A 12472-nucleotide genomic window follows, 5' to 3' on the forward strand; every position below is an offset into this window, starting at 1 on the left:
ACCACCAACCTCATCTCTTATCTGGATTCACCTTCAGTATACTAAGACCCATCCATCTCACTATGGATAATTCAGACATCCTCATCTAACCTTTAACCACATTAGATGAAAAAGGCAGAGTGAGACTTCAGAAGCATGCTCATGCTACCTAAATCCCAACTTCCAGAAAACCTCTCCTAGCGGTTTAATGTTGATGTTAAATAGTATGGTGGGTAGAACAGAACTTTGCAGAGCACCATAACAAATGCAATGGATTTATGAAGAAGAAAACTCCATCCCACTTTCAACTCCTCAAACAGAAATGGAAATCCTTGAGCACAGCATCTCCCATGCTCAACAGGACAGGCCACCCAAAAAGTATACCATGGTCCATGAGATAGGCAATGAGAAGTCCAGATCAATTAGCAAGAGCTAGACTGCACCCTCTCTCAACAAATGTCATCAACCAAGGCAGTTCCAGTTCGCAAGCCATGCCAAATAATGACTGAAATGGGTCTAGGTAATCTCTGTCATCCAGGAATAATTACATGCTTGAGCACCTTAACCTGAACAGGTTGCAGACAGACAGATCAATTCATGTCAAAGGAGGCTTCCCCCTTCACCACTTCCACTTTGCTACTGAAGAAGAAGAAGAAGAAGAGTTTGGATTTGATATCCCGCCTTTCACTCCCCTTCAGGAGTCTCAAAGCGGCTAACATTCTCCTTTCCCTTCCTCCCCCACAACAAACACTCTGTGAAGTGAGTGGGGCTGAGAGACTTCAAAGAAGTGTGACTGGCCCAAGGTCACCCAGCAGCTGCATGTGGAGGAGCGGAGACGCGAACCCGGTTTCCCAGATTACATGACTACCGCTCTTAACCACTACACCACACTGGCTCTCCCCCTTCAAGGCAACTAGCAGCACCATACCTTATCTCCTAAAGAGATGCATTTACCATTTGCTGGTTCCACCCATTCCCTCTCACACTGGTGATAAAAGCCATGGGAAATGGTAAGCCAGACCTTTCTAAGTGCCTTGTCAGCACTATAAGAAAGCAAGAACAGAAAGAGATTCAACAAACTGTCAGAAGGCCCTCAGAATTAAGGAGTATTCCTATCCAGTCCAAGAGCAGAGCAATTTAGAAAGCCCCTGGGCTGCTCCTGCCCCAAGCAACAGCAACAATAAAGACAAGAGGGGGAGGGGGGACAACAGTGGAGCACAAGCCCTCCTCCAGTTAGTTCTCAGGTGTTTGTGGCTCCTTACTGAAGCAGCCATTTTAACTCTAAGGTGTACTTTCATATGAGTAAGACAAAAAAACAACACCACAAAACCACCTCCATCCAATCATGTACAGCAGGCATGGCCAAACTTTTGGGACTACAATTCCCATCATCCCTGACTACTAGTCCTGTTAGCTAGGGATGATGGGAGTTGTAGTCCCAAAACAGCTGGAGGGCCAAGTTTGGCCATGCCTGATGTACAGTGTTTAAATCTGCTAGTAAGGACTATTTCTCTAGTAGTGACATGACCAGATATTTGTGACACTGTCTGCACCTCAAAACAAATCCATGGAGAGGAATGGCTTTAAGGTGTAGGGCCACCCTGACTTCTTTTCCACTGCCCCCTAATCTGGGCAGAAGGTTACTTAGGCAGATCACATTCTTTGGCTTGGGTAACAATACAAAACAGAGCTTGAGGCTTAACATACACATTCTAAAGCATCCTTTGTTCAGGCTATCCAAAAAAATCCCCATATGGCACTAACTGCGTGGTTTCTGCATCACTCCCAACTTGGGAGCTGATCCAGTCACGGCAGGAATACAAAGACAGCTTCCAGAAAGGGTTTAAAATCCAAGTTTCTACATTTGTAACAATGCTTCCAAGTCCCTGGCAAATTAACCTTGCCAAATCATCAGTAGAAGAATGAACACTGATTCTTGAAGGGCCTGGTGAAGGTGAAGGTGTAGCACACTACTCTGTGAGTAACTGGCAAGGAAACACCCATAGAACCAACTGACGGATGTCTCCCAAGGATTCAGATCCTTAACATCATAACAAGTCATATCAAGTTGGTCATCCAACACCAATTCAAGAATTGGTAGTGTATATTTCCTGAATGTTTTGTGTTGCAGTAAGCCCTTTTGGCACAGACCTAGTTAAGCTATGGATTCTTTTTTTCCACAAATATCATCTTCCCATGTATATTTGCAAAGCATTATAGCAGTTTCTTGCTTAAAAAAAAAAGCAATTCCGACTCTGACAAAAGTAAGCAAAAATGATACAGTTAAAATCTCAAGTAGTAGTTCTTGGAAACTGTATACCTTGCATTTTTACTTTTTTTAGTACTGAGCCAAAGACATTCACGAAGGAAAAAATGAGCAAATACATGCTTAGTTGCAAAAAAAAGATGTTAAAAAGGGAAACAAACTCTCCTCACTGTTTTGATTGGCTTTACCCAAGTCTATACTTTTGTAGGTGGCAGAACCTGCAATTAGCTAGCATTACACATATAAAAGACATAAGAACTTACATGAGGTCAGGTCTGAAGCGATGCATAATTGCACATAAGGCAAGGCCACTCCTCCATGAAGTAGTGAGGTCCATGACACTAACATTCCTGTATCCTTCTGTTTGTTTTTGACACCAGGTTAAAAGCTTGTTTGGCCTTATATCAGATTCTGAAATAGCAGATTTTAAAAAATAAATGTATAGTCACTTGTCCAAAGCTACAAATCTCCCCTCCCCTCACCATTTATAGGATGTAAAAAGCATAATAACAAAACATGCATTTCATACCATGTCTTGAAAGTCCAATTGATCTTCTAATGGAGTCTGCTCTTTCTAGAGGGAATGGCTGAAGCTCATTTGTAATGTAAAGATGCTTCACCTAAGAAAAGACACACCCCATAAAATACAATACTTGCTATAACAACCCTGAATTCTCAATCTGCTAATTATTCAGACTCAAAATAGGCCTGTCATACCAATGTTTTCCCATCAAGTAACATGAAAGGTTATCAAAATTTCTGACTCAAACCTGGAATATAAACCAGGAGCACCATGATTTATAAAGTTTGATGTGATCATCCTAATTGGGTCTGTATCTCCAAATCTCTCAAATGTTTCGCTTATACAAACATTACTTTATCTAGGGAATTGGAGGTTGAGTGACTTGACCTTTCTACAAAAGTCAGTCATTCACAGAGCATAGGTAAGCATTCACACTACATTCTAGAGCTTGTGGGTTGTATTCAATGTTAGTCATATTCAGAGTAAACCCTCTGAAATTAGCAGGTGTAACTAAGCTTCTTTAATTTTAATTGGCCTGCTCTTGAGTAGAACTTAGCTGGAGACAGGCGTTTCTCATGTACCCCAGCTTACCTGATGAGGTCGAACACAACTTGAGTTCAAGTTTGGATAACGTGTTGCAGGATCAATGGTGTACTGGTCAAAGTTCTTAGTGATATTTTCAGGTGTTGTCTGAGGTAAGAGCCTATAAATGCTTTCTCTGGAAGGTAAAAACAAAAGGTTGCAAGTGTGTGCTTTCTATCTTACAGTGTTTTCTTTACCTTGTGTGCTCCCTGCCTATATTTAGAATGTCGAACACAATACTTGAACACATTGTCTAAACATGATAAACGACTGGGGTGGGAACAACTGAGACAGACGTTAAGTATGTCTTCCTCAAGCAGGAAAATAGCTAGGAAGAAATAAGATGACATCACCCAAGATCATATGGCTTTGATTTTTCCCCCTTCACACAAAGAAGCAGCTCCTTTAACCACAAAACAGCATCGGGTATAGATTCACCCAATCATTATTAGTCAGTGAGGATTCCAAGTACGAACATCCACAAACATCCTTTCTCAGCCCTTATATGCCCTTTCTCTAAGTCCAGACTCTTGCCTTCATTACCCAACACACAAAATGCCATCCTCTAATAAATACTCAGCGGCTCTTTGATTCTTACTTACTTATTTAGTATTCTGCCCTTCATCCAAAGACCTCAGGGCTCTTCACAACAGAAAAACACAAAGCCTGCTGAAGACATTCTTCTTTAGACATGCCTACCCAGATATTCATAATGTTTGTGAGAGTTTTTATTTGCCTTAGTCTGGTCTATTTTGGTTCTGACTTTCTGTGTGTTTTAAATTATGGTTATAATTTTTTTAATAACAATTTTACTGTTTCACTTTTTTTTGTAAACCACCTGGAGGCTGTTCTACAATGAAGCAGTACATAAATTTAAATAAATAAATAAAATGGATCAACCCAGGCCCCAGGAAAATCAAAGCTTGCTTGGTTTCACTGTAATACATGGGAAGAACAAACAAGAGATGCCAACCTTTCTGCAAGGATATCAAGTGGATGCTTTCCTTGGGCCCAACTTTTCACCATCCACGCTGTGTCAAACGCAGCCAGGAACCCTCTTGCACAACCAGTGCCCATGGGCCAGAACGGCTGTGAAATAACATCAACATATTAGATGAAATCTAACATCATGATCATTCTGAAATGACCACACAGCTATTACTGTGCTCTTCAGAATGGTAGAAAACTGCTCTTAGATACTTCAAATCAGCAACTCCACCATATTGGCATAGAACATTTAATCAATATGTCCCCTAATGTGGTGACTGGTTAAAGTATCCACTTACAAGACACATATGATGTCATTCTGCCAAATGGAAAAGACAAAAGCCCATAGAATGCAGTGGAGTTAGTAAAAAACTATAGATCCACAGGGCCTATATCCATTTTCTGGGAGAATGTAAGGGATTCCACCGACGTGAGCTAACATGTCTAAATCAAACCTATTGTTTTTCATTGTAGCCTGAACAGGCAAAATTCAAATCCTACTTCTATTCTCTTGGGAACAATGGACCCTCTCCAATGTTGCAGCTCTGCTGGCAAAACAAACTTCCATGTGCATGATGGAGCCTCCTTCTCCTCTCTTTTCCCCTCCAGCTCCCCACCCCACTCCCCCAATCAATCAGCTCTGGAGAGCTGGGGGAACGTCCAGAGCAGATTTGGGGGCACATGGAGATAAGGAGAGGAAACTGAAGCCCCACTGGGTCAGCAGAACTATGTGGGTGGAGCACTGGATACAACCCAATGAAGATCTTTGTGTTCCATATTATTTAAAATTAACAAACTCACTATGATTTGGTGCAAGCCATGGTATTTACATAAGATCCTGGAACTCCAGCTTGTAAATAAAAAATAAGTTTCAAGCTCTCATGGCTGCACAGCTTTGAATATGTAATTGCTAAAATCTCCAAGGTGTTCCATGGTATCAAAGAAGCCACCTGCCTAAACTTTTTTTTAAAAAAAGGGTGACAACGACACACTACCTCTAGTAAACTGTCTCCAACAAGAGCAACCAACAGCTGGTGTCTGTGTCTCTCTCGTATTAATGCAGCATTTTCAGAGGCATACATGGAAGTAAAATCAAACATGGCTACATCTGGTTGACCGTAGTGATTAATTGCAAAATCCAAGGCAGGCAGTTGGTAATCAGTTGCAAAATCGGCAGCTTCTCTTGCATAGGACAGCAGATTGTCTTGATCTACGTTTTCCCCACAGAGTAGCATTTCAGTATCAATATAATCCTACATTGGAAGACAAAATTATATCATTAGAGATCTTTGGATGTTCGCACGACTGCTACACAAAAAAGGTTATGATATTCCACATGGGAAGAACTGAAGGTTCGATAAGATTCAGGTTATATTCTGACTTCTTTCTTTTAAAAATGTATTGATGTATTTATCTTATGTTACTCAGTCTATTTAAGTCAAGTTTAGAGACTATGATCTGGCTTTCACGCAATACTAGATTAAACCATGGATCCTTTTGCTGTCATGCTACCTAGGGATAAAACATGGTTGGGCTTAGTTATGTCTGAGCCTGACCCCATCGTGTGTCTCATGCCAAATGAACCATGAGCCTGGAGCCAAGGTTTGATCTTGGCTTACCACTCATGATTTGTCTGGGGAAAGCAGAATACAAGGCTTGGATTGGATGTAATGCTAAGCCAAACCATGGTTTAACCCTGTGGAGCTCAGCAGCAGCAGAACGGGGGGAGGAGTGCTGTGGTCATAACCATCCCCCTGGAAACCTGCATGTTTGTTTATTCACACTAAATCCAGGTGAAGGGATTGAAGGTAAGATCAGATTCACCCATCAGCTGATGAGAGAATGGAAGTGTGCTTTCGAATGATCTCTCCTCTAATAATAATAATAATAATAATAATAATAATAATAATAATAATAATAATAATTTCTATTTATACCCCGCCCATCTGGCTGGGCCTCCCCAGCCACTCTGGGCGGCTACCAGAAGAATATTAAAATACTATAATACATCAAACATTAAAAGCTTCCCGAAACAGGGCTGCCTTCAGATGTCTATGCTCCTCCTTCAAATCATTGTGGTTTGAAGGAGGAAATTCAGGGTACCCAATAGAGTGCTGCAATCCACCCATCAGCTGATGGACTGGTGGGAACTCACCTTGCTGGATCCAAGGAACAACTGGGAGCTTTGAGCTTGTTTTTTTGAAGTCCTACCCCTACACACTCACATACAGTGTCAGGATAGGGCAGGTGGGTGGGGCTTCCTGAAAATGGCCTGGTGGACCACATTTGGTCTGCAGGATGTTAGTTCAACACTCCTGGGGTAATACAAAGTGTGAGTGATACATATATATTTAAAGGTTTATTTGATTGGGATTATTACATGGTTTATCTGAAGGCAGCCCTGTTTAGGGAAGCTTTTAATGTTTGATGTATCATAGTATTTTAATATTCTTTTGGAAGCCGCCCAGAGTGGCTGGGGAAACCCAGCCAGATGGGCGGGGTATGAATAATAAATTATTATTATTATTATTATTATTATTATTATTATTATTATTATTATTATTATTATTAATTATTAATCGGGTTGGATACTAGCCAAGTGCATGCTCCCTCCTCACCTCTCCTCTTGTGCCCCTGGGGTAAGTGAAGCTACCTTTCTTAAACCACAGCTTCCTGTGACATCTGAAGAAGGAAACTGTGGTTTATAGGCTCCCTCCAAACTAGCATATGATAGAAAGGCCTTAACCCACATTTGAATACCTACATCAATTATGACGCCCTTCTCCAGAAGGCTCTGCTTTTTTGCAGTCATCACAAAATAGTGGGTGCTATCTTTATAGTAAACAATATTCTCCAGGTCAATTCCTAGGGAAGAAAGATATTTCACACACAAAGCACCAGAAACACAATACATTCAACAAATGACAGTTTAAACCATAATTAAAATCAGCAGTGGTTAAGAGCTTGCGAACAAATGTCATGCTATTACAAATGTACAATCTGCACAAGCATATCAGCTTGCCAGAGGAAACAATTCTTTTTCCTCTCCTCATGCTCTGCTGTGTGTGTGTGGGGGGGGTGTTCTCCTGATCCCTTTGGAGCCAATTTTGTGGGAATGCAGAAAGAGGAGATGAGGAAAAGCCCCACTGTGCAAACCTTGCACATTGCTTCTGCTCACAATATTTGTTAGATGACTCCCACCTTATACGACTCCCACCTTATACATTCTCTTAGAAAACAGTAATTACAAAGCCATAGATACCTCCCTAGGAAGGGAGTTCTCAATATGTGGGGCCACCACCAAAAAGGCTCTGCCCCTGGCATCTGTTGATCCAACAGATCTTAATTGCATACCAAACAGAAGGTTCTCAGGTGCCAATTCTGAATTTCAGGCAGGCTTATAGCTGTGCAAATTTCTCCTTTATCTACTCGACATTTGGCACAAACTTGTTCCCTTATTTTAGGAGCACAGAACAGTTGTAATGATTTGTTTACTTGAAAACTCCAATGCAGCTGGATCACAGCCAAATTGTATCCATCTCATGTTTATTTCAAAGTATACTGTGAATTAGCTCCTGTGCAGCTAAACAGCATGGTTTTCCAGCTGTGTATTTTAATAGCTTTTATAAAGGTCATCAAAACAATGGTCTACACTTCTACTTAGCTCTAACTAGTTTGAATTTGCTCACATCTACTAGGCTCCTAATTTAATAAATGTCTACAGTGATGCCAAAAATGAGTAGTAACTGAGATATATTTACAACAGCAGCCGCAGCAACAACAAGAGACTTCCTCTTGGTTCCTAAACTGCATTTTCACAGGAAGTTGATACTGCGAAGGTACATTGGGCGGAAAGATGGCCAGACCCAGTTCAAAACCGGTCAGTCATGGATCATGTTTCTTCAATTCTCAGAGTTAACAGAGTCAAGCAGCATATAGCTAATCATATAGCAAGAAAAACAACAACAAGCCATAAAACATTGGCTAAATTCCATGTGCACCACACAGGCCTTAGGTACTCGGGGGGGGGGGGCGGAATCTGTGCTATTGAAAGTATTTGTGTACACTTTAAGATTTTTTTTTTACAAAACTTCATGTAAGAGACGCAACTGGGGAAGGATAAGGATAAATATATCTGCTTTCAGTAGTCTGAAATCAAGTAATCGGCATCACTCAATTCAGTAACTGGTACAGAACTGCTAGTGAGTTAGGTTCCCTTATTATTCTTTATTTTCCTTTGCCATGGAGGGGGGAAAAGATCAGATAACCCACCTGTGTCTTCTTTCAGATCTTGGAAGAATTTTTGATTGAAGATAAAAGCAACACCACTGATCTCCTCCACCTTAGCTTCTGCTGTTGTATTTCTGTTTATAAAGTTGGCAGTGATTGCAATCGCCAGCTTTCCACGAAATTCCTTCCTCCTAAAGCCTAGTACAGAAAAGCAACCGAACCATCATTCGTCTGCTGCTCATCTCTAACCAAAGTATTTTCATAAGTTTAAGATGTAAAGCAAAAAGCATCCTCTCTCACAGTGCATTTTTTAAATTAGCCATTTGTTCAACTGTTAGCTAATAACTGTAAAAAGGCAAACTTCTGGCAGTAGCTGGTTGATGGTTCTCAGTCCAAGATTATGTCTTTCTGGTACCTGTCTGGAAGAAAGCTCATCCCCCACCACAAATATTGTTTTTGAGGATCATAAATTAACATCAACTCCTACGGTGTTGCTACTGTGCGCACTTTCCTCATTCAATTATCCCAGCCAAATTCTGATTCATTGTATAATAATATCCTGCTTCAACTATTTCAAGTTCCTCCTTTCTGCTTCCCTATTACCTGTTTATTAGTTGAAACCACACCTGTTACAAAGTAGTTGCCTTATCACCCAAGGCAGATTCCTCATGTTAGTCATCTTGCCAAACCTCAATTCCTCTCCTTTTCCACCGCAGGCATATTTTCATCTTTCGAAGCCTTTGTAAACGTTGTACTTACAACCCACTTAACAGCCAGGATGGGGATCCTGTGGCCCTCGAGACATTGCTTGACTACAATTCCCATCATTCCATTGGTCATGGTGGCTGGGAGTGATGGGAACTGGAGTCCAACAACACCTGCAGGTCCTCAGGTTCCCCTTTCCTGCTTAACACTTTGTGCTTCCATTTCTGCCCATTTTCTTCCATCCTCTGCCTTGAAATCAGCCCTGTCTATCTTCCTTTGCTTTGCATAACCCCATGCAGCATGGGTGCTGATGGGAGGTTTTTTTCCTTAAAAGTAAGAGCCACATGGAGAGTGATCTTCATGCGGGGAGACAGGGAATAAACCTCTTCTCCATGTTGCAGTCCTAATGTCCACATTCACTGTTAATATTAAAAACCACTGATGCTGTGGACTAGATATGCAATGTAATGTGCATTGGCCCCCATAAAGGGAGTCATGTTTCCCATGACACAGGGACCCAAACTTCTCATGATGTTCACCTGCATGATTCTTCCCCCTGTCCCAAGTGTTTTTGTTTTTGGAATGAAGAACAACAACTCAACAGAGTTGCCTGACTCCCTTACTGGTTACCCACACAAAATGCCCCCCCATCTGGTTTCTCACCAGGGAAGTTACATGGAATACAACTGAGCCTCATGAGTCACTTGGGCTTAAGAACCCCCTCAACAGGTTCTGTGCACCGATGTTTCCTAAGTGTATAAAGGGCAGAGAGGAGATACACTTGTGTTCACAAAATGAAACAGGCATGCACCAGGGTCCTACAATTCCCCATTGCCTTTGGTGTTTCACTGGCATTTGCTACAGAAAATTGTTCCTCCTGATTCTTATCTTTTGACTCACTAAGTTCTCAACCCTATTGCTCAGTATAAGTATCAATGTTCCTCCTTAGTTGGGCTGCACATGTAGCTGTATTGTGCCTGAGTGCATACCATCTCCGAGCAGGAGAATCATTCGGTTAACTGCAAACATGCAGTCTAGTAATACTTGATAAGGCAAAATTTTAAAAAATCACCTAATTAATTCCAGTGGGAGTACACACTTAACTAGGTTGGTTCATGTGATATGGCTAGCAAGAACTGTTCAACTAATGTCTCATTGAGAGAAGCCGACTCAGAGGGTTGGAATTTTCCCTAATTATTATCTTGCAGCTATTGCAACAGAATATTCCTTTCCTTCAGCTGTTTCTTCTTCCTCAAATCCTTGCCCTAAGTGACTGTTCTTAAAATCATATCTTCCTAATTATTCCTTCAGACATCTTCATCAGATCCCCAGCAGGCACTGTAGGTGATGATTATTTTGAATACACATGGCCTACAACACAAAATGTAGGCCACTGTTGACTTGCTTGTGCCATTCCTGATAAAACCATGAAACCTTTCTGTCAGGTATTATTCCACAATGTAAAAAAATAATAATAATAAAAAATCCACAAGCACAATGTGATACACAGCTGTTAATGTATTTTACTATGAATTGTATTTTAACTTGGTTTTTAATGCCACATTTTATAAACATTGTTAGCTGCTCTGGTTCTGTTTGAAGGCAACTGGAATAAAAGCAACATATATGACAGTAAAATGACTTTTAAAAGCAAGAATGTAACTCTTCTGTAAAAAACTAAAAAGCAGTAATTTAAAACCAGTCATTATCCCACTCTACTGCTATTCCTGTAGTAAGAAAACAAGTAGGCATTTTGCTACAACTTTTACAACATACCTTCCAAGCTGTTTCTGCGGCCGTCGGCACCAATAACAACATCAAATTCATATTCTGACAAAGGATGATCCATTGGGAGAAATTCAGCACGCCAACCTATTTCTGAAAGCAGTAGGTCAGTCAGCCACACAAGTGGTCAAAGAGTGGGTAATTCAAACTGCACTATCAACACCTGTGGGCTCCATGTATCAGCTCCAAGCAACATGAGAGAAGTCCATGTAAAGACTACACAGCAGGGCCAGCCCTACCATGAGGTAAACTGAGAAAATTACCTCAGGTAGCAAGAGGGCAGCATATTTAAACCCCAGCTCACATCCCTATTGTCACTGCCTGTTGCTCTGAGGAAAGGGGCCCTTCCACAGAGAGGCATACTAGGTTAGGTGGTCCATGGAAGCTAATGTTGATCAAATCAAATCAAATTTGTTGATCAAATCAAATTTGATTTGATTTGATCAACATTTTTTTAAAAGTTAAAAGTTGCTAAAATAAAATTAAGCTTTCAACTAATTTTGAAGGAGAATTTCTAGCCATGGAAGCAAAACCAAGGCAGTGAAATTACCCTTTTGCCCAGAAAGCCTTGCTCCAGGCATCCTTGAACTTATTGGAGAAAACATTCAAACTCCATCCAAGCAAAGTGAACTGAAGTTTATTTGGCACAAGGTATAGCCAAAATGCCAATAGAAAGAGACCAAACAGATTTCAATTAAATGTGCTCACTCACACCAAGCAGAATACCCAATTCCTTAAGGTTTAAACTGATCGCCTTATTTCTGTGCAATACTTTTTTCTTAACGAAAGTCATGCCGTACTTTGATTTTCTTGATCTTCAGGAGGTTCCAAAACTTTCACAAATTCTAAATTCACGTGGATTTCGACTCCCAACATAAGTGCAACCTTGAAGAGGATGAGCTGAAGCTGCCTAATACCTGCAAAAGAGAAACAATATGGTTATTTTAGGATGTGCATTAGTCAACATTTGAACGTATGTTTCATTGCAGTGGTAGATATACTTGTTGAGAGCCAGTGTGGTATAGTGGTTAAGAGCAGTGGTCTCGTAATCTGGGGAACTGGGTTTGTGTCTCCGCTCCTCCACATGCAGCTGCTGGGTGACCTTGGGCCAGTCACACTTCTTTGAAGTCTCTTAGCCCCACTCACCTCACAGAGTGTTTGTTGTGGGGGAGGAAGGGAAAGGAGAATGTTAGCCGCTTTGAGACTCCTTAAAGGGAGTGAAAGGCGGGATATCAAATCCAAACTCTTCTTCTTCTTCTTTCATAATACAGTGAAAGCCTTCAGAAGGAAAAGCACTCCAATGTTGCTATTTTCAGTTTAGCCAACTGATTTGCTAATTCATGGTTTTCTTTCTCTTTTTTTAAGTATCCTGGATAACTTTACCAGCAGTGTAAAAGGATACAAGGAATCCATTA

At 40.9% G+C, this 12472-nt stretch overlaps 1 protein-coding gene across 4 annotated transcripts in view; it reads right to left on the reverse strand.

Moving 5' to 3' along the window:
- Positions 1–12472, reverse strand: part of MICAL2 (microtubule associated monooxygenase, calponin and LIM domain containing 2) — a 154807-nt gene that overhangs the window by 94715 nt on the left and 47620 nt on the right. For all 4 annotated transcript variants that reach the window (XR_014009175.1, XM_081198117.1, XM_081198116.1 and 1 more), the window contains exons 4-12: positions 11858–11974; positions 11049–11150; positions 8610–8765; positions 7102–7202; positions 5333–5590; positions 4324–4439; positions 3360–3486; positions 2775–2865; positions 2509–2656 (exon numbers count right to left, since the gene is read on the reverse strand). Coding sequence is in view for 3 of the 4 variants with exons in the window: in XM_081198117.1 (XP_081054243.1) it covers positions 2509–2656; positions 2775–2865; positions 3360–3486; positions 4324–4439; positions 5333–5590; positions 7102–7202; positions 8610–8765; positions 11049–11150; positions 11858–11974 (1216 nt within the window). In the remaining variant the exon portion in view is untranslated. The remainder of the gene's footprint in view (positions 1–2508; positions 2657–2774; positions 2866–3359; positions 3487–4323; positions 4440–5332; positions 5591–7101; positions 7203–8609; positions 8766–11048; positions 11151–11857; positions 11975–12472) is intronic.

This window comes from Podarcis bocagei (assembly GCF_964188305.1).
Source record: "Podarcis bocagei genome assembly, chromosome: 1".
In the NCBI taxonomy this organism is placed as follows: Eukaryota; Metazoa; Chordata; class Lepidosauria; order Squamata; family Lacertidae; genus Podarcis; species Podarcis bocagei.